Genomic DNA, 26,508 nt, shown 5'->3' on the forward strand with positions numbered 1-26,508 from the left:
TGTGCTGATGGCCCACCGTTTTACCTGAACTTTTAATTATTCTGTCAGTCTGAATTCAGGCATTGAGGCATCTGTATTTACTAAAAACGGGAGTTTTGACCCTTATTCTATGACCTCTCTGTGTTTAATTTGTATCGCTGTAGTCACATTGCTAGTTCTAGTATCCAAGAAAAACAGGATCGTTCTCGACCACCAGGTCATTGAACTCCCCTCTCAATTGAAAACTGTGGGTATTCAGATGCTGCAAAACCTTGTGGAGGCCTCTGATAGATCCTACAAGTACAGGTAGAAGGATTCCTCGTAAACGGTCGATATGTGGCCTTTCAAGGTAAAGGCTGTTAAATACGTCGATGGCAAACTCAATGTCAGATACACCAAGCCCATCCGTGTACTTGCCTTTGCAGACCGCATTATCAAGTGGTGTATTGTTTATAAAGCGAGATATTGCACTCCCTGTATGATCCTTCAACATTCCTTCAATTGCTTTGTTTGTGACTTGCACAAGCTCTTTATGAGGGTCATCAGGGAATGCCTCTCTGATTTGACCGTTGATAAATTTTAGGAGGTACTGACACCCCTTCCAATAAGAGCCTTGACCAGGCCCTCTGTGATGAGATATTGGAGATAGTGGCTGAAAGTCACCGAAGGATGTCGCAAAGTATGGTAGTGCCATAGCATCGCCGAGACCAATAGCGATAATCCAACCAGCCCGGGCCATGCTTTTTCCATCCGGCTGTGGGAAACTGAAAGCCACACGATGGTTATTTTGTACCATCTCCTGGTACCACGGCGGTGAACCTGATATGATAATGCTTTCGAGTTCTACCTTCGTCCGTCGGGTCACAATATCACAATCCCTGCATGGAGCATGGATGTCGGCTTCGAAGTATTTCGCGTGTTTCTTTAACACCAAAAAGGACTTCCCGAACAGGAAGATATAAGAGTTGGAGTGCGGATTATAGCGAAATTGCCAGGTGCATTTGTCTTCAATAGTAGACATGCAACACAGCAATAGCGTTTTCACATCCGTATGGAAATACTTTCGCATCAAATCCAACTCCAGCGGCTTTTTGACAGCCCTCTTATCTTGATAGGCACTCAGAGCCGAGAAGTACTCCAAGAACTCTTTTGTGCCATGAGTGTCAGAAAGCTTGCTAAACAGCTCACGTCCGGGTGCATCAGGCGAGCAATTACGATGGGAATGAAAACATGAGCCATCTGGTAGATTATCCCAGACAGCAGAATCACAAAAGGCAGATTCAAAGCGAAGCCACTGCAAGCAGGTCGCAATGATCGTTCTCATGACCATGGTGAGCGGGAGTTCCCTACTTATGACTAGGGCGATAATTGCTACCACCAAGCTGCCAAGGGCCCAGTCTGCAGACATGATAATAGGGAAGTAGATCAGAAACTTCTTGCTGTGAAATGAGCCTAGTCAAGAAGCTCAGAACTAAACAAGAGTCACAAGAAAGCCCACAAAAGATCGAGAAACTCAGGACACTTCAGGCTAAAGCGGGGTATCTTGACTCAAGATTCCCTAAGCCCTCGCACTGTCGGATATACTATGGTGTGCTATAGAATTCCATCGAACTCTCCCACTTACTGGCTTTGTCCGGGTCTATACTATAACATACAAAACGCATTCTTTCCGCACTCAACATAACGCGACCCCCATTAATGATCTGCGCCACGGCTTGGCGGTAGGTCCAAAACATAGTTATGAAGTGTGTATTGGTCAAGCCGATTTCGAGCGCGTCTGTAACACTGCTATATATATATATATAGAAGAATAGTCGGCCGCTTATACGGCCTTGTCATGTCTTTTTGTTAATCTTTTGGATGCTCTTTTGGATGCTCTTTTTAGATGTATACGAAGGCGTTGAAAAAAGCATACTCTGTGTAAGAGACTTTTCTATGTATAACCTATGATACATTGCCATATCAAGTAGTCTTCCAACTACCACTATTTTATCACCTCAGGCTCGAGGGTTTATGCAGCATAATTCAAGATTTTATATACTGTCACGCTACAATATATATAATGGGGAGAATTTCGCTATCTTCCCCATCTTCCCTTGCTTCTCTCTCCTTTCTCAATTAGTTAGCTTGATAGTATCATTGTCGATCCAATGAATATGGAGAATACCCCGGTACTTGCAGACTCGAGAGCAGGTGGTGCCTGTTACCTACTTTGTACACAAGCTACCATATACATCTGAAAATTAAATTATACTGTCTACCATTTACTTGAACTGTAAAGTCTAAAGCTGAAGCGCTGAATTGACTAACACACGGACAGGCGGCGAACAAACAACCAAATGTCCCAAACACTAAGAAAATAAACGAAATGAGCGGGTAATAGGGCACACAGAAAAGCGGCAAGACAAGATATGGCGTAGCAAAAAGTACATCACAAGAAGTGAAAGGTCCCAGGCTGACCCTCGCAGGATCGTATTATCAATCAATCGGTAAGAAAAAAAATCACCATTCTTTTTTCGGTGCGTGGGCCCATCCAGTGAGAAAGCAGTTGCGTTATGGGATGGTGAGGGAGTGTGATGGGTGACAAGTGTAAGGAAAAAAAAGGGAACGAGAGTGGGATCAGTTAGTTGCCAGAAGTATAGGCAGAGGCAAAAGCAATGGGAGGGGCATGGACATTAGCGAAGCGAGAAACCCTTTCGCTTGCCCTTTTCTTCGACGGGGCGTCCGGTCTCGAGGCGACCCTTCTTCTCCTCGAGTTCTCCGCGTTGGCGATCTAGTTGATCCTTCATCTCGCGATGCCGGGCATAGAGTTCGTCTTCGCTCTGTTTGAGCTTGCTTTCTTTTTCGGCGACCTTCTGCTGGAAGACCATCTTCATTTCGGCTTCCATCTTGGCCAGCTTCTGCTCGTGCAGGGCGCGCTCCTCCTCCTGCTTGACGGCAGGGTTGACCTCCTTGAAGACGCTGGGGTCTTGGGCAACGCCCATCAGGGTGAGCTTGTCGGACCGGTAGTTCTCGTACAGGAAGTTGTTGGTGTGCTCCTTGAGCTCCTCCATGTGGGTGCGGATCAGCATCTGGCGCAGCTTGACAAAGTCGCAGTGCTCCTCGTTGTCGACCTCGATGATACCCCAGGGGTAGCTACGGCCACGGACGCGACGACCGTCAGCAGTGGTCACCTCGGAGTTGGCACCAACAACGGCGAAGGGAACCTTGGACATGATCTCCTGGTTCTCAGCAATGGTCTCCTCATCGTCAAGCTCGTAGCGGGGGCCTTCGAAGATCTGGAGGGAGTGTTGTTCGATATCGGCAAGGATCTAGAAGAGTTAATATCCACAATTTCAATCGAATTAAAAAGGGATTCCAAAAACATACACGCTGCTTGAAAAGGGCGACTTCCTCGTCGGTCAATGTATCGGCCTTGGCAATGACGGGGATCAGGTTGACCTTGGTGTGCAGGCGGCGCATCACCTCGATGTCCAGGGGCTTCAGGGAGTGGCCGGTAGGCTGGATGAAGTAGACACAGGCGTGGATGCGGTTGTCGACAATGTTGCTGCGGTTGACCTTGTTCTCGGCCTCCAGGTAGGTGTCGTAGCGCTGCTCGATGTTCTCGACAATTGGGCGCCAGGAGTCATCGTTGTTGACAAAGTCACCGAAGCCGGGGGTATCAATCACGCTTAGGCGGAGACGCACACCGTTCTCCTCAATGTCGGCGCTGGTCGACTGGATAGACACGGTCTTGGGGATGATATCGGCATTAGGACCGGTGCGCTCCTTCGGGGGGTAGAGCGAGGTGTTGAACAGGGTGTTGACGAGGGTGGACTTTCCGAGACCAGATTCACCTGGTGGATATGAGTATAGTTCATCGAATGTTATCACCTGTCTAACTTACCGACAACCATGACGTTGAAGTTAAAGCCCTTGCGGACACTCTTGCGGTGCCACTGGTTGGGCAGGTTGGCGAAACCGACGTAGCCAGTCAGCTTGCGGCGGACGACGTTCTTCATGTCAGTAGCGGCCTGAGCTGCGGCCTTGGGATCGCGGGAGCTGACGGTTTGGGCGATACCGGAGCCCATGGGGTTGCTGCGCTCGACGAAAGGCGACTCCAGGCCGTTGTTGGGAGTGGCAGAGTCCCGGGACGCGACCGGAGACGCGACGGGGGAGCTGCTCGCAGGTGGTGAAGCTTCAAACTTATCAGCATCTTGTCTGGGGAAGAGCCTCGAGATTGTTTGTCTCCTGATCACCGGGTGGGATAGCTTACACATTGCGAAAGCCTGGGATTTAGGATATGTAAAACCGTGAATTAAGATCCCCTAGATGATGAATGTCGTCAGTTGCCTTTCCTAATCTTCAGTGGGGTCGAATTGTCGCGATAGGGGAAAAAAAATTTGGGGAGCAGGGGGGGGGATGTACCTGGAATTGTTCTTTCCAAAAAAAAAAAAGGGGGCTGGAGTAAATTGGCCAGAAGCGAGAGACGAGGAAAAGAAAAGAAGAGGAGAAGGAAGAAAATGAAACGAAAGAAGAGGAGGAGGATGGAGAGAAGGAGGTTGACTCTGCCAGTCTGGGAAAGAAAGGGGGGAGGTTGTCGGGGGGGGGGGGGGCCCAGCTATTCTGGAGTTGGTTTGGATCGACCCGCGTAGAAACACCTGATGTGTTCAACTATGTACATGTATACAATTTTGAATTTGGACTGATCGTTTATCTATTATATATTGAGAATATATATCTATTATATCTGATTGATTTTATTTTTCTCTTTTGCTTTCTTTGTTTTAAGTGATCCTATTTTATCTATATTTCGGGTCTTTTCTACTTTATTTACTTTGTACACCGTAAAAAACACCGTAAATTGCTCGTGATTGTAGCTCGCATGGCTCTAAGCAATAGGACTGCAGTTTTATTTCGAGCTAGGAAGATGGGGTTTCCTATTGGGGATTGCTCGGAAGTTACCCTCGTCTACATGCATGTGTACTTATGTACTTATGTACTTGCCAGATATCTCTTCTCCTGAGATCAGGGGTTAAGAAGCCCCAGAATTGGTCCCGCCAATCACCAGCTCACGTGAGATCCACTATATCAGGAAGATAACCTTGGAACATTGGACTATAAAACATCGTATGTATTACTAGAAGAGACTTGGATATTTTGAAACTAGCTGTACATCTAATTAGCCGTTTTGGTCTTCTTCTTGGGACGCTCGTCATCCTGCTTGTCGCCTCCTCCATCGGAAGCATCGCCCATCTCCTCATCGCTATCGCCACTGCTCTCGTGATCCGAGTCGAACTCCTCGGCCACATCAGATTCCGAAGAACCAGCAAAGTCCTCGTCAACTGACGACTCATCCTCATCGGCTGATCCGCGGTCAGGTCGTACTTCGTCGTCACTGGATCCCATGGCATCGTTGTCAAGGGCAGCAGCAATAAGTCCAGCAGCCTAGGAAATAAATTAGCATAGGTATTAACGAACCAGGGAATCATAGTCCACATACCTCTTCGGCCATCTCGTTCTTGATGCGGATGTTCTTAGCCTTGAAAAAGTCCTCGAGGGATTTTTGCTCCTCACTGTTCATGTCAGAATATCGCCAGAAACAAGATGAAAAAGAATTCGGGGTACTTACCGGTTGATGTTGGAAAATTGGTGCTCACCCAATCCACCCTTCAGGCTAACAGCGATGTCGAAGGTTCGGCTGGCGGAAACAGCGCCTCCAACACGCGACATTGTGACAATCGCGATGTTCTCCATTTGAATGTAGGTCGCGGGCTTGGGAACAAACATGAGACTCTTATCCAAGAAGTACAGAAGACCCTCGTTGGCCTTGATTGAACACTTGACGCCTTGGTGACCGTGGTGGCTATGGGAATGTTAGCGATGGGCCACGGGGCTGTTGCAAAAAATAGGCTGGCAGTTACTGACCTAGAGAAATCCTTGGAAGGCATAATGACCTTCTTTCCAGATAGGCCACGGAAGACCTTGGTGACGACTTGGTGGATTGGTTCTTCGTAGTGCGGCTGCAACCTGTCCTTGTACTGACTTTTCAAGATATCCCTAAAAGGTTGTTAGTGGGCGAAGTAGACATAAGCGTAGGGAAACCGACTCTGTCATGTTCATCTCCAGGCTAATCTCTTCGTCAAGCTTCAGCTGCATAACCAGGAAAGGATAACGGGTCTGACCCTGTCGCAGAGGGGGATCAAGACCAAGCACAATAAGAGTGTGGGTATCGTCATTCTTGGGAAGGAGGAAGAATTTCTTAATGGCCGAATATTGAATCTTGTAGTCGTATGTCTTTCCGCGCAACCGGAAGGACGATTCGTACATGTCGATATCGAAGCGACCTCTGGGCGTAAGGTGAAGAACATCCAGGAAAGTGGCAAATGTATCACCGGCAACGTCTCCAATCTCGGCCTTGTCCATAAGCGTCTCGTAAAAGAGATTGGCAGCATTCTGCTCCTCAACCTCTTCCTCGTTGTCTTCTTCCTCGCCCTCAGCGCCTTCGGCACCTTCCGCCTTCTCCTTCTTCATGGCCGTTCCGGGAATGTAAAACCGCATTTCAACCAACTCGTCAGGGCCTGCGGCAGCCTTGCGACCTCGGTTCTTTGTGCTTCCGGGCTTTGTCACGGCATCGTTTCCGTCGCCGGTGGGGAGGGAGAATTCAACGGCGACCTCGTTTCTTCCAGCCAGGTTGGTGTTTGAGATTTCGGAATAAGGGACCTCGAAGGCAGGTCGGTTTTGGACGTTAAAGGCCAACTCTGCTTTTGTGAATTCTGCCTTGCCCCAGTTCCATCCTCGCAAAGCGTGCTCGCGGGTCTCCACGTTAATGCCGTACCAAATCTTGAATGCTTTGCTCAGTCGCTCAAGGTCCTTTTAGGTTGTCAGTTTGTACGTCAACGGTCGCAAAATCTTCGGTGTATACCTCTTGATCAAATCCATCCAGTTGGATTACTCCAGATGATCGCGATAGGATCTTCAGCTCAAAGCCTTTCGCAGCGCGACTCCAGTGGGCTGCGCCGATGTTGCTGCTATCAAGGGTGAAAGTATCGCCACCGCCAGACGGGCGCCAGCCCAGACCACTTTCAGCAAGCTTGCATTTTCCAGGCTGCTTTGAGAGGTCTAGGTAGATGTTGTCGAAGCTCTCCCTATAGGATGGTCAGTGCCAGACATGAGAAGCACTGCGAAAAATCTTACATGATGGAGCTTGTAGATGTAAGATTGCGGCAGTTAAAGGGAGAGGTTGTAGAAGTAAGAGGTTTAAAGGGGCGAGAAAACAGATGAGAAAGGTAGGTGAGGGATGAGGGCAAGCTGGGTTGAAAGCTTTAAGATTTCGGTTTCTGGAGTTCGCGTTGCGGCGCGCCGTAGGGAGGCCACTTCAGCCAAAAAGCGTTTAGCGTTAATGCCTGAGGCAATAACGAGCATGTTGAGCATTTATGTATTCTCTAGTTATTTGCTTTTTGGGTTGGTATTCTGAAGGGATCATTCAAGTTTCAATTTCTAAACATTAGTCTTGAAATTTTTATTCAGATGCAATATAGAATAGTTGAGTTGGTCATATATTCTGAAACGCATTGGTCATTGAAGAGAGAAACCTTGGAAGTCAATCACAATTATTTAAGTAAAATCATCAGTCAAGTCATCACTCAACTGGCTGTTGCACTGGTGGTTCCTAGATGACCAATTCATATTTTGTTGCAAGCCATATCACATCATTTCACTCGTTAGGCCCCTAGCCGACTCTCCCAAGGTTGTTTATTTAGGTGTTGACTGGGTTGAAACGAAGAATAATACTACGTAGTATGCATTAAACAGGAAATCTTCTAGAATTTAGAGGTGTCAGATCTATGAAACAAGCGTAATGTTCTTCCTTTTCCATCATGTAGAACCTCCTTAATGCCTCTGTTATAGCATACCTAGGTAAACTCTATGGATTATGTACACCTATGAACCTTCAGGGCTGCAAACTATGTTGTAGGTAGACATATTACACTGCCTGGTATAGAGATACAGACGGTATATGTTGATAATGTGGATTCTGAAGGAGCCAAATATTTACATACAACGTATGCCCCGGAGGATTGCGTGTGTTCTACGCAGACCGAACCAGATCGTGGAGCCCGATTCTATATTTAAGCGAAACACCGCGGGGCTCTGGATCATTTCTGCGACAAAATCTCGGGATCCACTTGGTGGTTTAGCTCAACGGTGGTGTACGATGGAATTCTAAGACTATATTAATATATATCGATCTACCAATACACCATAGTTATAGATAAGTACATGTAGTTAGGTAAGTACGCATGTACACTGTAGACAGGCATCGAAACAAATGACATCAACACTTTGATATATCAAAAGGGTTAAAGGGGATGTGACTTTACAGGAGATAAGGGCAGTGCTAAATATTTTGTATTTTGTACTCCGTATGTTGTACATCATCGTCATTACCGGCAAATTAGTCGTACGACGGTAGATCCTTATTCTACCGAGTCCCCCTTGCCCTAGTAATTGTAGGCAAGACTAGTAGATATTATCAATTTGAGGATTTGTTTGACAAACAACAGAGCCCTCAATTGCAGATACCTTTTCTCTTTCCACTAGTGGTACATGTTGCTATCCTTGTCAACAGCAAGACATTCAACATCACACCCACGGTTCATAGGTCCCCACTATTTAAACGGGAGGCTGGGAAGAGCCATTCCTATTGGTTGTCTGTGAGTCGTGAAGTGCATTAGCGTGATGGGTCGCTGTATTTTTAATTTGGGAGGTGTAATTTGAAGTATTACCATTTCAATTTCGAAAAACAAGCAAACTGGGTCTTCCCCTGGGTTCCCTTCATCTTCATATCCAGTCATTCGTTAATACTCAAATGCAGTGAGGCTTCGGTCTCGAGCATGATTCATTCATTTACATTCCTTCGCTTTTAAGTTCTCTTTTTTTTATGCCACATTCCTTATCACGTTCTTTTCTCCACGCGTTGCGGCCTGACGGCCTCCCTGAATTCCCTAGTCAGCACAACCCTGTCTAGTCTTCCCACACTCGCTTCACCAATTTCAACTGGTCAACTACACTTCTCTTGCCCGTCGTCGCTCCCACGACAATGAGGATCTCTTCATTGTTTGGGCCCGCGGCGGCCGGCTGGCCCTCGCTTCTTGCGCTTTTACCGACTCTCAACGCCCTGTCATTCGAGTCAGTCTCCGTTCCGGAACTGGACCTGACCTCGCTGGGACGGGTATCAATCACTGGTGATTTCGACGGTGTCTCCCTCTATCAGTATAAGGAACAGACCGAATCAATTCCTGATGGCACCCAAGCCCTTCTGACCCCACTACCGAACGGCATTCTCACAAATCTTTCGTCCGCCAATGCGCAAATCAAGGCAATGTGCCCCTTCACCCAAAAGGATGGAAAATTTGCGGGGATGTTTGTCGGTGGTAACTTCACTAGCCTGGGCGGGGTCGATTCGCCCGGTGCTGCTCTCTTCAACCCGAATACCAACAAAGTTACTGCCTTGCCGGGACTTTCGGGCTCGGTAGCGGCTGTGACTTGCGATCAGGACACTAACCGGGTCTACGTTGGAGGAAAATTCACCCACGACAACACGACTAACGCCGTCGCGTGGGCGCCCGACGATGGCTGGACTGATCTCCCGTTCAAGGGCCTGAATGGGCCTGTCAGCTCGATTTTGAAGGCTGACAATGGTCATATCATCTTTGGGGGATCATTTGATGCTCTGGGAAACACCACTAGCTCCTCAAACGAAAGGCAAATTCTCAACCTTCAAAATGCGACCGTCACATCCGATGCAGACTCCTCTTTGGACGGCTACTCCGATCCTCGTAATATCATTTGTTCGACAAATGGGGAGGCTGCCAAAGGCAAGACCTATCTTCTACACGACTATGCGCCGGGATTTTGGAGGGCAGACCTCGGTTTCGACTTTTTCCCAACCAAAATCCGCCTTTACAACACCCATTTGGATGGACGCGGCACCAAGTCCTTTTTACTTCGAGCGCTCCCCGATAATGGTATCATGAATCTGACTTACACCGACGAGTCAGGAAAAAAGACTAGCTGTGACTCCTCCTGCCCGCTTTCCAGCAACACGACTGAAAAATATCGTGAATTCACCATGGTTAACCCCGTCGGTATGCAAGGACTCCAGATTGAAATTCTTAGTTGGTACGGACAAGGAGCTGGCCTGAACGGCATTGAAGTCTTCCAAGATCAAATCCTAACATACGCTGTCGATCAATACAACGAACCGACATGCTCAGGCATCGAATACCCTGCCAAGTCAACGCGCACCGGTTCTTGGACTGTCGAGTCTGGGTATGTGTCTGCAAAGGTGACTGACTCTGATGCCTCGACTACATCCGTCACCTTCGAGCCTGATGTGAAGAAATCTGGCAACTATACCATCAAGCTGTATACACCCGGCTGCAGCCAGGACAACTCTTGCAGCTCACGGGGCATCGTTAATGTCACGGCTACCCTTTCGAGTGGATCTAACTCCAACCAGCCCGATCCATCATATATCTATCAGACCAACCGCGACGACAAGTATGACGAAGTCTATACTGGGTATGTTGATGCCAACAGTGACTCCTTCCGACCAAAAGTTACACTGCGGGCCAAGGACGGTCAAGGAGATATCACCATTGTGGCGTCTCGTGTCCGATTTGAACTACTCTCCAGCACTGGCGGTCTGAATGGACTGTACGACTATGATCCGACCTCCAAGACGGAAACCTCGGATCTTACCGAGTCGGACATCAATAAGGCGGGCACTTCACTTGACCACAACGCAACAATCTCAATCATCCAGGAGCATGACGATGTGATTTATGTCGCCGGCAACTTCTCAGACAGCAAGATTCATCACATAATGTCGATGAAAGATGGCAATGTCACAGCAATGCCCGGCTCTGGATTGAACTCTCCAGTAGTAGCAATGGCCACCCTTGACAATATTCTGTACGTTGGAGGTCGCTTCACAGATACCTCAGACGCAGGCTCAAACGGCCTCACACACGTTGCGGCATACTCGTACTCTTCCAAAGAGTGGTCGGCCCTTGGGGCAGGACTGAACGGTCCTGTCAATTCCATTTGGCCTGTTGAATTGAATGCATCGACTGCTATTAACGAAACCATCCTTGCCGTGAGCGGCGACTTCGACCAGATTGTTGCTTTCAATGGGAACCCCGCGGTATCTGTTGCTGGTTTCGCCATTTGGGTCCCTTCCCACAAGGACTGGCTCCAGAACCTTAATGTTACACAGATGCAGTTCGGTGGTCATCTCTCAAGTGTTGCTTCGCACAACAACACGCTCATTCTGGCCGGCAACCTTGCCACCAATGGTATCATCGCTGGTGGTGCGGTATCACTGCTAGACCCTAGTGATTTGCAACTCGTTCCTCTGTCGATGAAGGTTAACCATCAAAAGTCCAGCACTGGTCTGATCACCGGTGCCTATGATACCGGTTCGGGCCGCAATCTCACCATCTACGGTGGGCATTTCGCTGCCGCTGGCAGCAATGGATCAACCATTGAAAACATTGCCATCCTCAACGGCACCAATGAAAAGATCTCAGGTCTGCCTCAGGGTGTCGACAGTAACTCAACATTTTTTTCAATGCTTGTGCACAATGACACCCTCTATGCGGGTGGAAACGTCACCGGAAGCATCGGTCGTGGCACTCTGCAAGGTCTCGTCATTTACGACCTGGACAAGAATGAGTTCTCTCAGACGCAGCCGGTTTTCACAGGCTCGAATGTTTCGGTCAATGCTGTCGTCAATCGTCCGAGCTCGTCCGATATCTACTTTGGAGGAAACTTCGAAGGTGTCGGGCAGTTCCCATGTAATTCTGTCTGCTATATGGATGCCACCACTGGCGAATGGGATCAACCTGGCTCGTCCATGAGTGGCACCGTGATTGACCTTTACTGGGCCAGTCAAAATAAGCTGATGGCGGTGGGCGACCTTAATGTGGGTGGCAACAAGACCTCAATTGCTATCTACGACGCGAAAGCTGAAGAATGGACTGCCTTCTCTGGAGCATCCCAGTCGGATCTCCCCGGAAATGTCACTACATTTACTGCTTCTAGCGCAGATCTGTCAAAGTTCTGGCTTGGAGGTACTGCGACCAATGGGTCGGCTTTCTTCTTAAGCTATGACGGTTCCAATTTCCTATCTCCCGGGAATCTTTTCGCCGAGGGCACGGCCATTCGTGGTCTAGAGCTTCTTCCTCTCCGCCATGATCATTCCGCAGCCTCCCTGTTAAGTAACGACCAGACGTTGTTGATCATGGGTTCGCTTGTGATTCCGGACTTCGGACATGCATCAGCGGCGCTCTACAATGGAACCCATATCACTCCATTTATCCTTTCCCAGAAAGCCGATGGCCAACCGGGCAGCATGTCGCAGTTCTTTTCCGAGAACAAAAACCCTTACACCACTAACAGTGAGTTTACCTGACCTTTTTTTTCTTGACTTGACGGGGCTCAATACTGACTTGTCAACCTAGCAAAACATCACTCCAATGGCATCGCAGTCTTGGTAGCTTTCTGTTGTGCTCTCGGCTGCGTCTTCCTCATCGTCCTAGCTGGTGTAATCCTGAACAAGGTACAGCGCCGCCGCCAGGGCTACGCTGCTGCCCCTCAAACCTTCGGCACCGATCGGCCATCCGACATGCAGCGTGTGCCGCCCGAGTACCTCTTCAACTCGCTGCACCAGCCTAACCCGGGTGCCCCGGTCCTTTAATGCCCCCTTCTCGCTCCAAAAACACCTAACGCCTCTGATTTGCTTCGAGGCTACCGTTTTTGCTTTGTTTTTATCAGAAGCAACGTTGCTATACCCAGCCGTCTTTAATGTCTTTTGTTTTATTCGCTTTTGTTTGTTTTCGCGCCGGCCATATCGCGATTTATCCTCAAATTTTCTTTTTCTCCCCTGGCTCCTTGTGGCTGATACATTCTTTGAAATCTCTATTGTGAATATGCCTCTGTGTTGATGTACCATATGCTTTTCCACGATTTATTTCCTACTTGAGTGGATGGGTGTTGCTAGGGAGGTTGGAGATGTGTAGATAGCCACGCTTCGTTCGTGGACACAACAATTAATACAATACCCTTTTGCTGATGGATATATTCTCAAGAAATACGTATATATATATACTATGATAGCAATATGTAGATATGTCGAAAAAAAAAGTGCGTAGGCCAATTTTCACTTAATAACACCTGAGCACATGACCTCCGGAGCACAGCCCTTGTCTGACTCAGGTTATTTGTGTGGGGGCCCCAGGTCACCTGGTCTCTCCCCGCAAGTCGATCTCCAGGTTTTCGTTTCCCCAACCTCAACCCCGACCACTTTCTCTACCTCGGATGTTGTTACTGCGTCGCATTCATGCCATTTCGGTATGCGATCACGAACCGGCTGGTAAGTTTATGCGCCCAACTGTTGTGGTACATTGCTGACGTGACCCAGCTTAACGTGTCGAACACGAAAGCTTAAATGTAGGGATCTGTTCTCTCGGCCGTTTGATTGCCTGACTAAATAATTTATAGGCGATGAAGAAAAGCCCGAGTGTTCACAGTGTCGCAAAGGTGGCCGAGAATGTCGTCCGAGCGAAGGAGTAGTTTTCCGCCATCAACAGAACGCGTCGATGAACCGGAACTCCCCTGATGGTCGGGGGAGTCTCAACGGGTTCTATTCGTACAAGAACACCTTTGATAAGGATAGTGTGTGGCTGGATGTTCCCAAACATGGTACGGCACCACTGGGAGATATCGTTTGGGCCTGGGCTTTTGTTGGACGGTGGCTCACATTCTCTGCAGTAATCTTCGTCGACAACTCAGATCCATATGCCGACGACCTCGAAGCCTCACTGGCAGACCCGAGCATCGCAGCGCAAACAGACTCCCCACATTACAGATGGGGTAGTGGAGGCTCTCGAACGAGCGATGCTGAGACACAGGGATTGGAAGCCTTGTCGGCGGTCGCAACGCACGATCGCTTCCCTTATTCTTCCCTAGACCACTCGGTCTCCGATAATACCTCCTATACCTCTCCAAACCCACGACGGAGTGCCGCTATACCCCCGGCTTCGCCCTCCATGTCGCTGTCGTCCACCAGCAATAATACCAATATTAATTTCCTCCTCAACCCCTCGCATTCGATGTCCCCCTCCATCGACCCAAGTATGCAACTCTCTGACCGGAACACTGCACTTCCATCAAGACCGGCAGCTTCACAGAGAAGCTTGAGCCATATGAGTCAAATGAGCCTCATGAATCACACACCAGACGATAATTCAGAGACTGATTTCGAGACCGCTTTTCTTCTGCGACATTACTCGGAAGGGCCAGGGCTGTGGTACGTTTTCTCCCATGCGCTGATGTGGAACCATGAGTAACGATGATACCTGCAGGATGGATCTCTTTGACCTAGGGACATATTTCGCTTCATACGTCCCAGTGCGAGCAAGAACCAACCCTCTCTTGAAATTCGCTGCCTGCGCATATTCCGCCAAACAGCTAGGCCGAGTCAAAGGTGCCAAGGCAGCAGTAGGCGGAGTCTGCACACAGCAAGCCGCCATGGAACTGTGGCCCGACAAAGACCCCGACTTCGCATGGTATGGGGCCAAGTATTATGAAAAGGCCATCCAGCTGTTAATGAAGGAGCTGCAACCCGACGCAGAGGGTCCACCCCCATTGAGCACCCCCGAGGCTTTCGGTCTATGGCAGGCTGCCGAGCTTTCTGTAGATTCGGATAACCCACGTAAGCGCCGCAGACGGGTTTCTGGTAGTCGGCTCTCGCATGGAGTTCATTCCGACGAGGTGCTCTCGGCGACGGCCATTCTGTCTGTGTATGAGTTCCTCGATGCAGCAGGCCCTGCGTGGAATCGTCATTTGAGTGGCGTGAAGTCGTTGCTTGATGTCGCTGAAGTGGGCATGATGCCTCTTGAGCAGCGTGCGTCTCCGGGAGAAAATTCATATCAAACGCAGACGCCTAAGAAGTCGGGTCTTTCCAAGGCTCGGAGGGCGACATTTTGGAATTTCGCGCGGCAGGACTATTTAGCTGCATGTGAGTGTTTTCTCCCAACGAATCGTTCCCCAAAAACTCCGCTGACAGAAAGAAGTCATCAATGAATGCCATACAAGACTGAACACAGACGACACAGTCCTCTGGACCGAAGCAGGCCTACTTATCGATAACGCAGGCTTTGTCCGCGCCAGCAACACAGGCGCTGCAGGATATCCAGAAGGCGAAGATATAATGAAAGAAGACCTAATCAGTAACGGCCTAGTCTGGATAATGTCCAAGATAGTCAACTTCATAAGCTCCGGCGACAACGTGCACCTCACCGACCACCGATCCGTGCCAGGGCCCTTAGGCGTGTCACAACAAGTCCTTTTGGAGCGGTGGTACAGGCTCGAATCCGAGCTCGACGCATGGTATAACGGAATCCCAGAAACATTCCAGCCCTGCGCACGAATGGACCCATCCAATCTAACACACCATCGCGCGCGCAACGAAAACGAAGACATGTCCACCCTGCAGGAAATCTGGTACAGTTTGCCTATGTGTGCCTCCGCCATGCAGCATTACCACATGGCGCGCATTCTGCTGCTCATTAACAAGCCGCACGAGTCCACCAGCCGCCGGAGCACGATCACGCTCCGGCTCCAGTCATACCGCTCCATCGAGTCTGAGATCGCATTCCACAGCCGCGAGATCGTGGGTATCGGTCTCTCCCGGCCGGATGGAAGCGTCAGGATTAACTCGCTGCAGCCGCTCTTTGTTAGCGGGCAGTGTCTGACTGACCCGCGTGAGCGCCGCACTACCGTGCGTCTGCTGAGGAGTATCGAGTCTGATCTGGGCTGGGCGACAGAGTACCGTGTGCAGCAGTTGCTGAAGGAGTGGGGGTGGGATGAGAGTTCGACCCGATCACCTGGTTCTTCTGGTCCCTGAGGCTTGAAGGTGCCTTGTTTTCACAAGATAAGGTTTTTCAGGTTGTGAACTAGGCATAACGTCCAGAGTGGAGGGGTTGTCGCGGGCTCGGCAACCACCCTCATTGTATAGTACCTGGTCCCTCCTTGGTCGGACCTGTATTGGACCGATGAGTGAATGGCGTATTTGCAGAGTAATGTGCTGGCTGGCGTCGAACTGTGACGTGACTATGCATATGAGTCCTGTTACCACCAACACGCCACGCCATGTTTAGGAATGGCTCGTCAAGCGCCAAGCAGCTGGGTATTCTCATCACTCATGCGGGGGATGTGGCCCTCACATGGTGTGACGAATGCCAGAGACATGAGTAATGATCATGATACCCGTGGGCCTCTTATAGTAATCATAGTATAGTGCAAGTGTATTCGGTACAATGTGCAGTGTATGTAGTATAACAATAGATTAGGCAATGGATTCTAAAGAAGGAGAAACCAGGAATATTAGCAAATTCAAGGTCGAGAACCTTTCCTCATTTGATTCTGCAGCTTCGGTTTAGTTGCCTCTGCGTTCTGCATATGACGCCGAACCCTGTGCGGAGTACTCCGTACTCCATACATTATCCATAGTATCCAGATATATTCTAGTATTTATTCGACCTTTTCTAGGCCGGTTTGATCATCATCTACTCTTTGATTGTCCTTTACCAATTTTAGTGAAACAAAGAACCACAAAACTGCCTCGAGGGGGGCCAAAAGATAACACACCCACTAACACACCTAAATATCACCAACCTCTTTTTTAATCTCTTAGCACTACCCTAACCCACCGCTGCAGCCCTAAAACTAAAACCCAACACTCAATGTTGCAGGTTTTCCGTTGACTGTGGTGTCACGGAATCCACTTGCCCCCACTGATTTACCCATCCGGGGTTCTGGGAGGCAAGTTATCCGAATTATGTCGCTCCAGATGCGACATGATTCAGGATCTACACGGCCACGAGAATATCTCGGGTTACTCTTACCGGTTATCCCGTACATATTTCGTGTTGGGTAGGATTCTGGGGATCTTGTTTCAGAATGGAGAATGGAGAATGGAAAGTTTGGCGGAGGTGCAGCATGGGGGTGGAAAGAGGGGTTTATAGCACTCGAATTTAAGGCTTGATCGCTGTGGGGGAGGAAGTTAGAGACTTTAGATTTAAAGATTTTAGATTTAGATGAAGGGGCTTGAACATTACTTTATTATTTTAGCGAGAGGCTTGGGCTTGGGTTTGGGTTTTGCGATGAGGTCGGAGGGTATCTACATTATAAAGGATTTCAAACGCTGCAGTTTTAGCGCGACTGGGCGAGTGGGTGTAAGTGCAAATTCAACGATAATATTGAGCTCGTGTATTTGGTGTTTTTTGTTGAGTGATTTACTCTGTACTTGGTTTGGGAATAGAACGAAGTGGGGGCTGGGGCGTTGCTAGATATTTGGACGCTCTTTTCCTCTTACTTTACGGAGTAGTTTTGACGGCAGCAGTCGCCTAGCTTATCTATATCTTGGCGAAATGAGGGTTGTTGTTTCAGTAGCGAACATTATTCTGCCCTGTAGTTTCTTTTTTTGTCTTTCTTGTAGGGTATAGGGTTGACTACGAGCTAGTGGGGGAAGAGTTAGCGAGTCGGATTGATAGCTTTGTGCTTAGGCCTAGGGTGTATCTACACCCAAGGCAGATAGATATATTGTACATGAAGGGCCCTGGTAATTGCGAGGGTAGAATCAAGGTGATAAGGAGAACTACCGGTGGGGTTCTGTGATGTGATGCGGACATCGGGCTGTGCGTGTGCTAGGCGTTGTATATGACTCATAAGTGGATGATGGTGATCTTGATAGAAAAGAACAAAATATCGAGATGCGAAGAGTACGTGTTTAACTGGTTTAAGAGTCGGGGTCCGTGATTGGCGCTAGGTGTGATGATCAGAGGATGTCGGTGTGATCTAGGCATACATATAGGTACTTTGGACCATTATTGTGGACAGTGTATGTTTTATAGAGTGATGGGTCAGCTGATCTACCCATAAATAAGATCTAACGCGAGGATCAGGATCTGGTCGATACGGAGACTGGCATGGATCGGGAGTCTGGGACTTGTAGATACATTCAAATCATCTAGTTGACCACTTCGCTGTGATAGATCGTCTAGTAGCATACAGAGTACATATATATAGCATATATAACTCTGTTAGCCATCCGATTGGACTCGTGAGCGACGAATGCCGGCGGTGATCACAGCGAGAGGTGGGTTGGTCGTAATGATTGGGTGGATTAACGCGTGGGCTCTCGGGAAGGAATTCTATTGTTGGTGACACTGGCCACTTTTTGCCCCTCTGTGCTACAACAGGCAGAATTTGATCTCCAGGGGTAAAGAATGCAATCGAATCAGGTGCCAGAATAGCGAAGAGTTGAAGAGGCGAGTGCTTGGCAGACCTGCTGTCAGCTTGGGGCTAGACTGTCAGCTGTGTAATTTATCACCTTCAAAGTATTTACATAGATCTATTATTGAGTCTCATTTAAATAAAACATAGATCAACATTAACATTGTATTCATTGTGGGCTGAAAAAATAGTCAAAAGCACTAACCACGGAAAGGGCAAAGTATGGAAGAGGCTGATAAATGGTGCTGGTATTAATTATCAATAATATAATATTCCAACATATATCAGTAATACACTAGAATATTACAATGAGATCTACACTGTGCTCTCCATATTTAAAGATACGGAGTACGGAGTATTCTTTTACACCAAGAGTCTCGGATTATCACCAAACGTACTAACTATGGCTTATGGCCTTCTACATACGTTCTTCGGTCAGTCATTTTCAAAAGGTCGTGTACTCCGGACTCCGTATTGTAATATACATACACATGTATGTATGTAGTACACCGTACTGTATTTTATCCCCGCTAAATAACTTTGCCAAGACCGAATTGAGTTCTAGAGGACCGTGGGTAGACCTGGTGCCTCGTGTGTCGGTGGGGCAGGGAACGGGCCTTTCCAAACTATACTTCCCAACGTACCGGTAGTACGAAGTACCGAGAGTACATCGTACAAAGTATAATGTATACCCCCATTTATCCTTTCTCTATCCCTCTCTCCTTCTCTCGGCTACATATACTATTCCTTTGCGATATCGCGCTGGCGCGTTAGGAATTCGCGCAGGATATGCATATCTCGCCATCATGGTGCACGCCCTAACTGGACATTGCCCGGCCCCCTTCCTGCAGGAGACGCTATTCCCTACCGTCGGGGGATTTATCGATGGTCGCTATTGCAAAAACGTCAGCTATGGCAATAGCACTTATTCTTGTTGCTTGCCATGTCCTCTTGCCGAGTGGAGATATGACACTGGTGAGTTCAGTAATATCTTGGCCCTTTCTAATTCCAATGCCTAACGTGGTTATGGTTATATAGACTTGGCCGATAAAATCAGTATCACGAGTTGGATCAGCGTCGCCATTCTCCCTCTTTGTATCTTCTTGTTGATCTCCTACGCCGTGCTACCAGCCAAATGGACCCACCGTCATTATCTGAGTGTCTGCTTTACGCTGGGAATTTGTTGCATGGAGGCAAGTGGGATGTTGGCGTGCACTGGGAACTTTTATGGCTAACTTTTGATCTAGCTCGCCTTTATCATCCCCCTCGGCGCCAAACCAGACCAATGCCACAATGCAATCACCCCCAATGACATGCGCTCCAATCTTTCCTGTGCCTTCTCCGGGTCCTTGTTGTTATTCGGGGGTTGGCTAGTGGTCATTTGGAGTTTTATCCGCACAATGGCTTTCCACCTACAAGTATGCTGGGAAAGAGTTCTAGGACCGAAGTTCATGTGGGCAGCCTTTGTCTGCGGATTCGGAATCCCAGCAATCGGACTCACAATTATGCTGATACTGACCGGGGTGTCATTCCGGTTTGGCGATATCTGTCATATCAACGTAACCAACGGACTATACGACTACTGGATCCCAGTCATGATTTTCGCCGTCGCAGCCCTCTTTCTCCAACTATCCACAATGGTCTACTGTACCCACATCTACCTTCGCTCTCTCTTCGACAAATCCGCCTCAACATCAGGCAGCTCCGGTACCAACCTCCCCTCATATTCAGCCAGCATCGGCACCGTGACAGCCCGACAAGCCTACCGGCGCATACGCCGCGTCCTTAAACTCCAATGGCGCGGCATCGCCCTCACATCAATCATTCTCGGCAACGTACTCTTCTTCGCAGTCGTCTTCATCGGCCTCGATAACGCTGTGGCGCCAACAGTAGAAAACGTCAAAACCGCAGGCCCCTGGCTAATGTGCCTCGCCGAAACCGGCGACAAGGATCTCTGTCGCGAATACGCCGCAGCCATCGGCCCCAACGAAGCAACACTACTAGCAGTCGTGTTTCTGCTCTCGCTCGTCGGCTTCTGGAACTTCATCCTCTTCGCTCGTCCATCCATGTTCGCTGGCTGGCTGGATTTATTCCACCGCAAAGTGACACGCCGCAACGAGTTCGTCTCTGCGGATGCGACCACCCGCTTCGCTGATAACAAGGGCTTCGAAATGCTGACTACATCTGTGAAATCACCCGATACATTCATGCGCTCGCCAAGCCCTTCCCGACTTGATCGCAATGCTTTCATGCGCTCACCGAGTCCTACACAAATGGGCGGGCATGACCGCAGTGCTTTCGTGCCCTCGCCAAGCCCTACACATATGACTGGATACGGCCGTAGTCCGATCGCCAGCCCTAGTCCAAGTTCCGAGCGCAATACTCAGGTCGCTCGTGAGGCCCGCTATGTGCGTCCCTCCTTGAGCTTTTCAGGGCCTAGGCCGCCTAGTGCACGCGAGTGGGATCCCCAGTCCTCGTTTGCACCGGCGTACGGGCGAGAACAAGTGTAATGTTACTGAAATACGTTTTCCTGTTTGACCCTCTTTTTTTCTTTCCTATTAATGTTCTAAAATATTCACTGGGGTTTTGTTTGATCTGTCCCATCTTTGGCCTATACTGTCCTCCCCTTTCTGAAACATGGGAGATCTACGCAAAAAAGAACCATTGAAGGGATATTCTCGGGTTTTCTCTTGAGACACGGTGTTACAGGAGATGTCTCAGTATTTCCCGGTTAGGTGTCGGTGATTTTTGCAATCCCTACGTGTATGTATCAATGATGTATGATGTTTATGTATTTCATATTCGTACTTGATTCCACTTGGTATACAATATGATTCTATTCTAATCTATTTTGATATTTTGACTCCACAATTACTACCGGAAAATCGGGTCTAATCCATCCCCGTTACAATCCCCCATTACAATCTCAACATAGCGATTCACATTGCACCCGTCCCAATCTCAATCGCAATCTCAACCACGGCAATTCAGTCAGGTCCCCACATCGGTATGCCCGTGCGTGTGGCTATGAATGAAGTGATATAATTCCACTAGAACTGCAGTTGTGGACCTGACCAGCCGTGTACACAAATTACTACGGGAAAATGCCGGATTCGCGTAGGGGAAAAAAAAAAAAAACAAAAAACAAAAAAACGGTCCCACCAAGCCATCGTACTCCGTGCTACGTAACAACACCTCTAATACCGGGGGCGGCACTATTTCCCCTGCCTAGCGCATGTCGGGATTACTACGGACTCCACTAGTTTTCCGACATGCAGGAACGGCGGTTTTGCCTCGTTAGGGCTAGTGTTTCAATATAGTTTCATCCTGTAATGTGTGTATTGCGGCGGAGTACTTACCAGCTTTACTGCCGGTTAAATGTGACTGCAAGGGTTATTATATTAGCGAAACCCTACTAGGTATACGGAGTACACTATACACAGTGACATCCCTGTTAGAATTTCGGAGAACCCTTCTAGATTCTTGCTGGATGCATCGGGTAGAAACTCTTCGGCCGTGCAGCTGGTCCGTGACCGGGATTGGTGATTATGTGAGATTCGTCTGTCGAGGTCCAAGCTTGGAGCGTTGTACCTACATAAGGGCATTCTCTAAATTGCGTGGCTGAGTGGAACATTTTTGGTATTTTGTATAGGGATTATAGACCCTGTATGGTCCAGGATCGGGAATTTAACTTAATTGCGTATGTTGGAACAGGGGTATATAGTGGTGAGGGGTTGGGGCTAACTACGTAGTGGTAGACTAGAATGACATATGGAGTTTCTACGCTGATCTAAAATACCAGATGGGAGGAAAACCGTTAACTTGATTTTTAGTTAAACATCTGTTTCATAGATTCCTCTGTCCAACGCTGTCATACTGACCTCGGGAATGAGAAAAAGGAATCCACGGCTCACGAACCCCCCGCATCCCAACTCCGGCAAATCTATCCGGCGAACCATCCAAGGATCTTTTCTAAAAATGCCACCAACATTTCTATGTGTTTGATCTAGTTCTGCAGATCTTCCTATCTAGGTGCATTGTATGTGGTGATTTCACGAGAACTCCCGATTGCGGGGTTAATCGACCGAGGTGGCATGTTCCCCAGACCCGACATTGGAAACCAAAGAAGTAGACATACGGAGCTGGATGATCCCTAGTTCTAGTTGACATCTGGAATTGGTGGCTGTTGATAGGCCAGGACAACGGTTCCTTCGGCATTTATTGCACTTGGGGTGGGGTTGGCACGTGTTTTTAATAGCGTATAGCTTCGTACCCCATATATTGAATACGATTGTATACCGTGTATAATCCGGGGCAGACAGAGTTCAGGATAGCCATTGAAGATGGGCCCATAAGTGGAAAATGGCGGGGAAGAAGGCCTTGCTGGATTCCAAGGTTGGCGCTAGTATGCAGATGGCCCGAGGTCTGCCATGTGATTCTCAACTTCCGGGGAAACTTTATTTTAAGTTGTTTTATGGGGTATGGGATGATCTTCTTGCATGGCTAAATCTGGGGAATATAGGTGAAAGAAACGCGGAATGCAGGGAACCATGGCATTGGGCTACCTGCAGGACACACGGGCTCGTGGACGATGCCACCCGGGCAAACCCTGTATGATAATTAGTCTAGGAGTACATGTACATACCTAGAAGTATGTAACTGGTAATACTATACCAAGCCTGCTTTGGGAACATGTCTACAACCACGGCATCAATCCCAGTGCAGCTAAGATGCCACCATTTCACGTCATTCCGAAGGTTGAGTAAAGCCATATGCACCAGGTCTGAAAGGCAACACACCACCAGTTCCCGTGCATTGGATCTATCGAAGGGGATAATGCAGGGCCTTCGTCATTTGCACTCCCCTGTAGCCCAAAAGACTTCCCCTCATGAGAAATACCAGTATATGGCGTGGAAAGATCATGCTCTTGTGGAAAGGTGGTTGTTTACGGTGCCCTTATTTCATCTATGAGTATGGCGCATGATCGCTAGAACGAATGACAGCAAACCATCCTAATGCTGCTTTTGCGCATCACTTCCCTTCCTATTTTCAGCTATGGCGGTTGATAGCTGGAGAAAGGTGTGGCGGATAAATTATCCTAGCGCCGCTTTCGCACATCAGTTCTATCCCTCTTCTCGGCTATGGGCGTAGCGGATTCTAGAGGGCATGGAATTTGCGCTAACGACATAGGACGACTGGGTATCTTAGAATTTGCTTGGTAGGATCTTAGAACGACAGAGATTGCCTAGAGGTTTCGGGTCTTCATAGTTTTTCAAGGTTTCTAACTTTAACAAATCTATATATATTTATTTATTTTCCCGCAGTTATCTTCGCATTTTGACGTCTCCGTTAAACGTCTTCTCTATAGGCTTCGAAAAACAATACCATCTTAGCCTTTCCTTCTCATTGTCCCTCATCATGTCCTGCTACTATATCTGGCACATGCATGACATGAGCGAGGAGTAAATGTTGACCTTCATTCCCTTTTAGAACCACCAAAGAGATGACAATGTTAAACGTCTGTATATTTCTCGTACTATAAACAGCAATAAACCAAGCCATAAACATTCTTCGGATTCCAACAAAACAAGCGGTCCAAAGGCCATGACAATGTCTAGTAAGCGTGATCCAAAGAAGCAAACGTCACACATAATTTCTATCTACAAGCCACCAGCAACACAAATTTTCTTAGCATCAGCGAGACGCTCTGCATACCGACTTGGGTACGCTGAGCCCTGCACCTTCTGACAAAGCTTGCCAACCTCCATAGTCTTCCAGCCACTAACATTCTTCATGCCCTTAAAGAACTGTGCAGCCGACTTGGCAGCATCCATATCGGCAGCAATGTCGGGGTAGTAAACAGCGCGTTGCTGGAAGATGCCCACGCTGTCGTAGTCCGAGCCCACAGCATCATGGGGATACTTGAGGGAAGCGGGGACTTTTTTGTTGGCGTAAATAAGCATATTAGACTTGGTGTAGTGTTAGTAAAGTTTTGAGTAGTTATATCGGAATTGAATGTGTATGGTAGGACTTACCTCAACAAGCCCGGTAGCAATTCCAGCAAGACAGCCCTGACGGCCAAGATCTTCTTTTTTCGCTTCTCCGATGATGGCCTTTGCATGCTTGGACTGGGTGGATGTGAGACCGGGAAGGTTTCCACTGCTGCCGCCACCGCTGCTGCCGCCGCATTTCTTGGTGACATAGCTACTGCTCCCGGTTCTGATATAGTAGTCGGAAATATAGCAGCCGTCGGAGGTCTTGTCCCAAATTTCGTTGCCGTTCACGGTAGTGCCAGCGGCCTGGCAGGTAATTGCAACGTCGGCTCCCTTCTTGTAGCTCTTGACGATGGAGTAAGAGGTCCCTGGACCAGAGCGGCAGTTGACGACATCGCCGGTGATGGGATAGGCATTGACGATTGGCGTGATGGCGGCAAATGCGAGTGCCAGAATAGGAGTGAACATCATTTTGAATGGATTGAAGTATATTGTGAAGTTAAAGCTGGTACTGCAGAATGGATATTGCAGAGTAGCCGATATTGCGATGTTGTGAGCTGGTGCACAGAAAAGTTCGAAGGGGAATCAGTGAGCATTTTATACCCCTGGGCTCTTCATTCCTCGAGATTGTATACTACACAAAATAGCTGTTTTGTTCATTCTTGCTTGCTTTGGACCCCACGAAGCTCGTATTGAGATCTTCGATTCGTATTCGTAGATTCTTTCCATGAAGCCCGTATCCAGTGTTAAGGTTGTATCAAGTGAAAGTAACAAATCCACATTGAAAAGGGCCATCTCGTATAATCCCCATAGGGAGTTCCCGTGTTATTCACATGTCCGATGTTGCTAAGCTTAATCTGAACATCGGTTAAGCTTGGCGCTCGTGTTCCTGAAGACTTGTCTGTCAGGGCACAACATGCACGCCTAAAAATAGTAGGGCTATCGGGGATATTAGCGTCGATTGATGTAGATCACCCGTATTCAGATTGTGCACTTCCACTGATTCGATTGTTGTGTTCCTGGCAGGTTTAGTGCATAATACACCGGAAAGCTAAAATTTGTGAAGGCTCCATGTGGATAAATTTAGGTATTGGATATGCTGAATGTACCTCGTTTTATCTTTGAAACGTAGATTAGTACGAAGTTCTGAGCGCGGCAAGGGTGCGACAATAAAAGTGTGTCCGTGCTTGGCGACGGACCTTTGTGGGTGCATGTTATGCGTCGGCTATTGGAACTCTTAGTTATGTGGTAATGTCAACTCCCGTATACGGAGTACTACGTCGCTAGTTAGCTGAGTATCCATACTAAATAGTGACTGGACTCAAGGAATAATGAGAGAATTAGGAGGTGCTTCCTAACAAAGTATGTAGTTATATACCTCGCAGGATTTTGGTTAACTATTTCTTGACCCAAGTCAGTTTAAAGCTAGCATTCAAGGGATTTTGGCTTCCGAGAACTAAGTATTCCAAAGAAAGACCAAGCGTTGAAAATGCATCTTATTGCCTGGCTTCTCTTATGTGTGTCAGCTAATAAGTTTGCTTGACCGTGTTGAGAATCGTGAGTACTTATATAGGCCTCTCGCTTTCTTCGCCTATAATGGTACCAAGGTACTCACTCTCGTGGATAAATGATCAAAACTCAGCATGCAATTTTATCAATTCCTGCCACGTGTTCTTTTTGGTCAGTAGCCGGCAATTCCAAATGCTGTGAGATCTGAGTATAGCTCTTCCACCTGAGTCTCAACCGTCTATACCTGGCTGGTTCTGGATATATCCCCGGAAGAGCTTGGATTAAGCTTGAAACTCATATTAAGTGTGTCAAACCCCCTTCAATTTGACATTTATTCAAGAAAAATGTGTGATCTATCAAGATATAGCTGAATCATGAACTATTGGAGAATCATGCAAGTGTATGCAAATGGCCGAACGTTAGTGCTGAAACTGGATCTCCTCAAGCGGGTCGGTCACACCGACTCGACTTGAGGTTGAGACAAACAGATAAACAAGTTCAGATGATAGACCAAAAACAGAAGTTGAAGAAGTATATGAAATTGAAGTTAAGAAACTCTATATAGATGTAGATAAGAAATTGCATCATCCCGAATACCCGACGTCACCATGGCAGAAGGCGGAGAGTGGGAGAGGAGGGAAGCTCTCAGTGTGCGTCCACGGGTGCGGACTCGTCTCCCCGC

General features: G+C 48.1%; 7 protein-coding genes across 7 annotated transcripts; 3 read left to right on the forward strand and 4 right to left on the reverse strand.

Annotated features, from left to right (window-relative positions):
- Positions 1-157: 157 nt before the first annotated feature.
- On the reverse strand, positions 158-1,309 carry N7455_010359 (uncharacterized protein; the record flags this gene model as incomplete). The annotated part of the gene is made up of 1 exon (XM_040954069.2): positions 158-1,309. The coding sequence occupies one exon, from the start codon at positions 1,307-1,309 to the stop codon at positions 158-160; it is 1,152 nt and encodes a 383-aa protein (XP_040815561.2).
- Positions 1,310-2,259: 950 nt separating this feature from the next.
- On the reverse strand, positions 2,260-4,539 carry aspB (septin AspB). Its single transcript, XM_065606427.1, has 5 exons — positions 4,387-4,539; positions 4,235-4,286; positions 3,866-4,156; positions 3,349-3,815; positions 2,260-3,290 (listed from the first exon to the last, which is right to left on the reverse strand). Exons 2-5 carry the CDS (start codon positions 4,236-4,238, stop codon positions 2,655-2,657), a joined length of 1,398 nt encoding a protein of 465 aa, XP_065460390.1. The 5' UTR covers positions 4,239-4,286; positions 4,387-4,539; the 3' UTR covers positions 2,260-2,654.
- Positions 4,540-5,136: 597 nt separating this feature from the next.
- Positions 5,137-8,225, reverse strand: N7455_010361 (FACT complex subunit POB3; the record flags this gene model as incomplete). The annotated part of the gene is made up of 8 exons (XM_065606428.1): positions 5,137-5,406; positions 5,462-5,534; positions 5,591-5,824; positions 5,887-6,018; positions 6,068-6,831; positions 6,884-7,106; positions 7,156-7,269; positions 8,221-8,225. 8 exons carry the CDS (start codon positions 8,223-8,225, stop codon positions 5,137-5,139), a joined length of 1,815 nt encoding a protein of 604 aa, XP_065460391.1.
- An 836-nt stretch (positions 8,226-9,061) lies between these two features.
- N7455_010362 (uncharacterized protein) lies at positions 9,062-12,724 on the forward strand (the record flags this gene model as incomplete). The annotated part of the gene is made up of 2 exons (XM_040954134.2): positions 9,062-12,425; positions 12,489-12,724. The coding sequence occupies 2 exons, from the start codon at positions 9,062-9,064 to the stop codon at positions 12,722-12,724; spliced, it is 3,600 nt and encodes a 1,199-aa protein (XP_040815437.2).
- Positions 12,725-13,379: 655 nt separating this feature from the next.
- On the forward strand, positions 13,380-15,934 carry N7455_010363 (uncharacterized protein; the record flags this gene model as incomplete). The annotated part of the gene is made up of 6 exons (XM_065606429.1): positions 13,380-13,399; positions 13,448-13,476; positions 13,528-13,728; positions 13,798-14,335; positions 14,391-15,046; positions 15,102-15,934. 6 exons carry the CDS (start codon positions 13,380-13,382, stop codon positions 15,932-15,934), a joined length of 2,277 nt encoding a protein of 758 aa, XP_065460392.1.
- A 3,196-nt stretch (positions 15,935-19,130) lies between these two features.
- On the forward strand, positions 19,131-20,834 carry gprM (the record flags this gene model as incomplete). The annotated part of the gene is made up of 3 exons (XM_040954003.2): positions 19,131-19,299; positions 19,363-19,484; positions 19,572-20,834. The coding sequence occupies 3 exons, from the start codon at positions 19,131-19,133 to the stop codon at positions 20,832-20,834; spliced, it is 1,554 nt and encodes a 517-aa protein (XP_040815411.1).
- Positions 20,835-23,984: 3,150 nt separating this feature from the next.
- On the reverse strand, positions 23,985-24,788 carry N7455_010365 (uncharacterized protein; the record flags this gene model as incomplete). Its single annotated transcript, XM_040954029.1, has 2 exons — positions 23,985-24,293; positions 24,360-24,788. 2 exons carry the CDS (start codon positions 24,786-24,788, stop codon positions 23,985-23,987), a joined length of 738 nt encoding a protein of 245 aa, XP_040815500.1.
- Between the last annotated feature and the right edge of the window lie 1,720 nt (positions 24,789-26,508).

Source organism: Penicillium solitum, assembly GCF_028829755.1.
Source record: "Penicillium solitum strain IBT 25940 chromosome Unknown utg000008l_segment0_segment0, whole genome shotgun sequence".
NCBI classification, from domain to species: Eukaryota; Fungi; Ascomycota; class Eurotiomycetes; order Eurotiales; family Aspergillaceae; genus Penicillium; species Penicillium solitum.

What these genes read in the sequence shown, in the direction of transcription:
- aspB (XM_065606427.1), bottom strand. An exon ending in CTTCAACGTCATGGTTGTCG is followed by an intron (nt 3,816 to 3,865) that starts GTAAGTTAGACA and finishes CATATCCACCAG; the next exon opens with GTGAATCTGGTCTCGGAAAG. An exon ending in TCGCCCTTTTCAAGCAGCGT is followed by an intron (nt 3,291 to 3,348) that starts GTATGTTTTTGG and finishes TAACTCTTCTAG; the next exon opens with ATCCTTGCCGATATCGAACA.